Below are 1,215 nucleotides of genomic sequence, written 5' to 3' on the forward strand. Positions count from 1 at the left end.
AGAAAAGTAGATGGGAAAAAGAGAAGAGTAAAGGAGACAGACAGACAGGCAGACAGGCAGACAGCCAGACAGACAGACACACACACACACACACACACACACACTGAGGGTACAGGAAACATATGAAATTGCAAGATATAAAAATGCACTTAAATCAAAATGCATCCACACACACACACATACACACACGCGCACACACACACACACACACACTGAGTGTACACTTTCAATTCTACTCCAAAACCATCACATAGAAGACGGTCATGGCTAAATATGTGTCAGGATACACTGGGACACTGATCAAGTTGATCAACTGATCACATAAAACGTATCCATAAACTTCACTTGTCACATGTTATCAGACGACAAAACGGACAGTCATATATCAAAACTGTTGGCGTGTTGTGGTATGTAAAATCCCTCCAGCTTTTGCTGCTTATCATCTATTCATTTATTCATCTATTTATCTCCGACGCACCGTTTTAGCGAAGCCTGGGGCCTGGTTGGTCACGGTTTCCATCATGAGGTATAAGGAGGTAAACATCACCAAGAAGAATAACGCTCCCCATAGCACCATGTAACGCTTCATAATCAGCTTCTTTTGATGCCACACTTCCACGCAGTTATTTTTTCTGGATTGCTGGGTTGCTCCGCCAGCGCACAACGTGATCTGCTCACATGTAAGACAGTTGTACGAAGGAAAGTGCCGATGTGTTGGGCTAGCAACACGCCGTACGTCGTGCTGCAATGAAATCCGTGTGTGTGACACAAACGTCATCGACGTCTGCATTAATGTCTGCTTAGTGAATTCTTTCCAAATAAATGAAGAACTTCAGGATGGAGGTGATTCCATGCGATTTTTTTTTCTGTTTTCCTCCTCTTCCCACCACCACCACCATCCCTTCTCCACCTCTTTTAACATCTTCTCCTTCTTCTCAAATTCTACTTTTTATTTCTGTTTCGCAAGTCTGGAAATGACTGCACACTCTGCACACTGACACCGGCACTGAGACGAACCTGAAGATACGACATCCGGCGGAGACACTGGCATAGACACACACTGGAACCCGGCCGGCACACACACACACACACACACACACACACACACACACACACACACACACACACACACACACACGCACACACACACACGCACACACACAGAGACAGAGAGAGAGAGAGAGAGAGAGCCACACACCCAGTGACACACACACA

The 1,215-nt window shown here is 45.6% G+C and overlaps 1 protein-coding gene across 1 annotated transcript in view; it reads right to left on the minus strand.

Annotated features, from left to right (window-relative positions):
• Positions 1-734, minus strand: part of LOC143278084 (alpha-mannosidase 2x-like) — a 76,759-nt gene extending 76,025 nt beyond the window's left edge. Inside the window, exon 1 of the mRNA XM_076583117.1 lies at positions 479-734. Coding sequence (XP_076439232.1) covers positions 479-589 — 111 coding nt within the window. The 5' untranslated portion in view covers positions 590-734. The remainder of the gene's footprint in view (positions 1-478) is intronic.
• Between the last annotated feature and the right edge of the window lie 481 nt (positions 735-1,215).

The sequence above is a fragment of the Babylonia areolata genome, chromosome 35 (assembly GCF_041734735.1).
Source record: "Babylonia areolata isolate BAREFJ2019XMU chromosome 35, ASM4173473v1, whole genome shotgun sequence".
Classification (NCBI taxonomy): domain Eukaryota; kingdom Metazoa; phylum Mollusca; class Gastropoda; order Neogastropoda; family Buccinidae; genus Babylonia; species Babylonia areolata.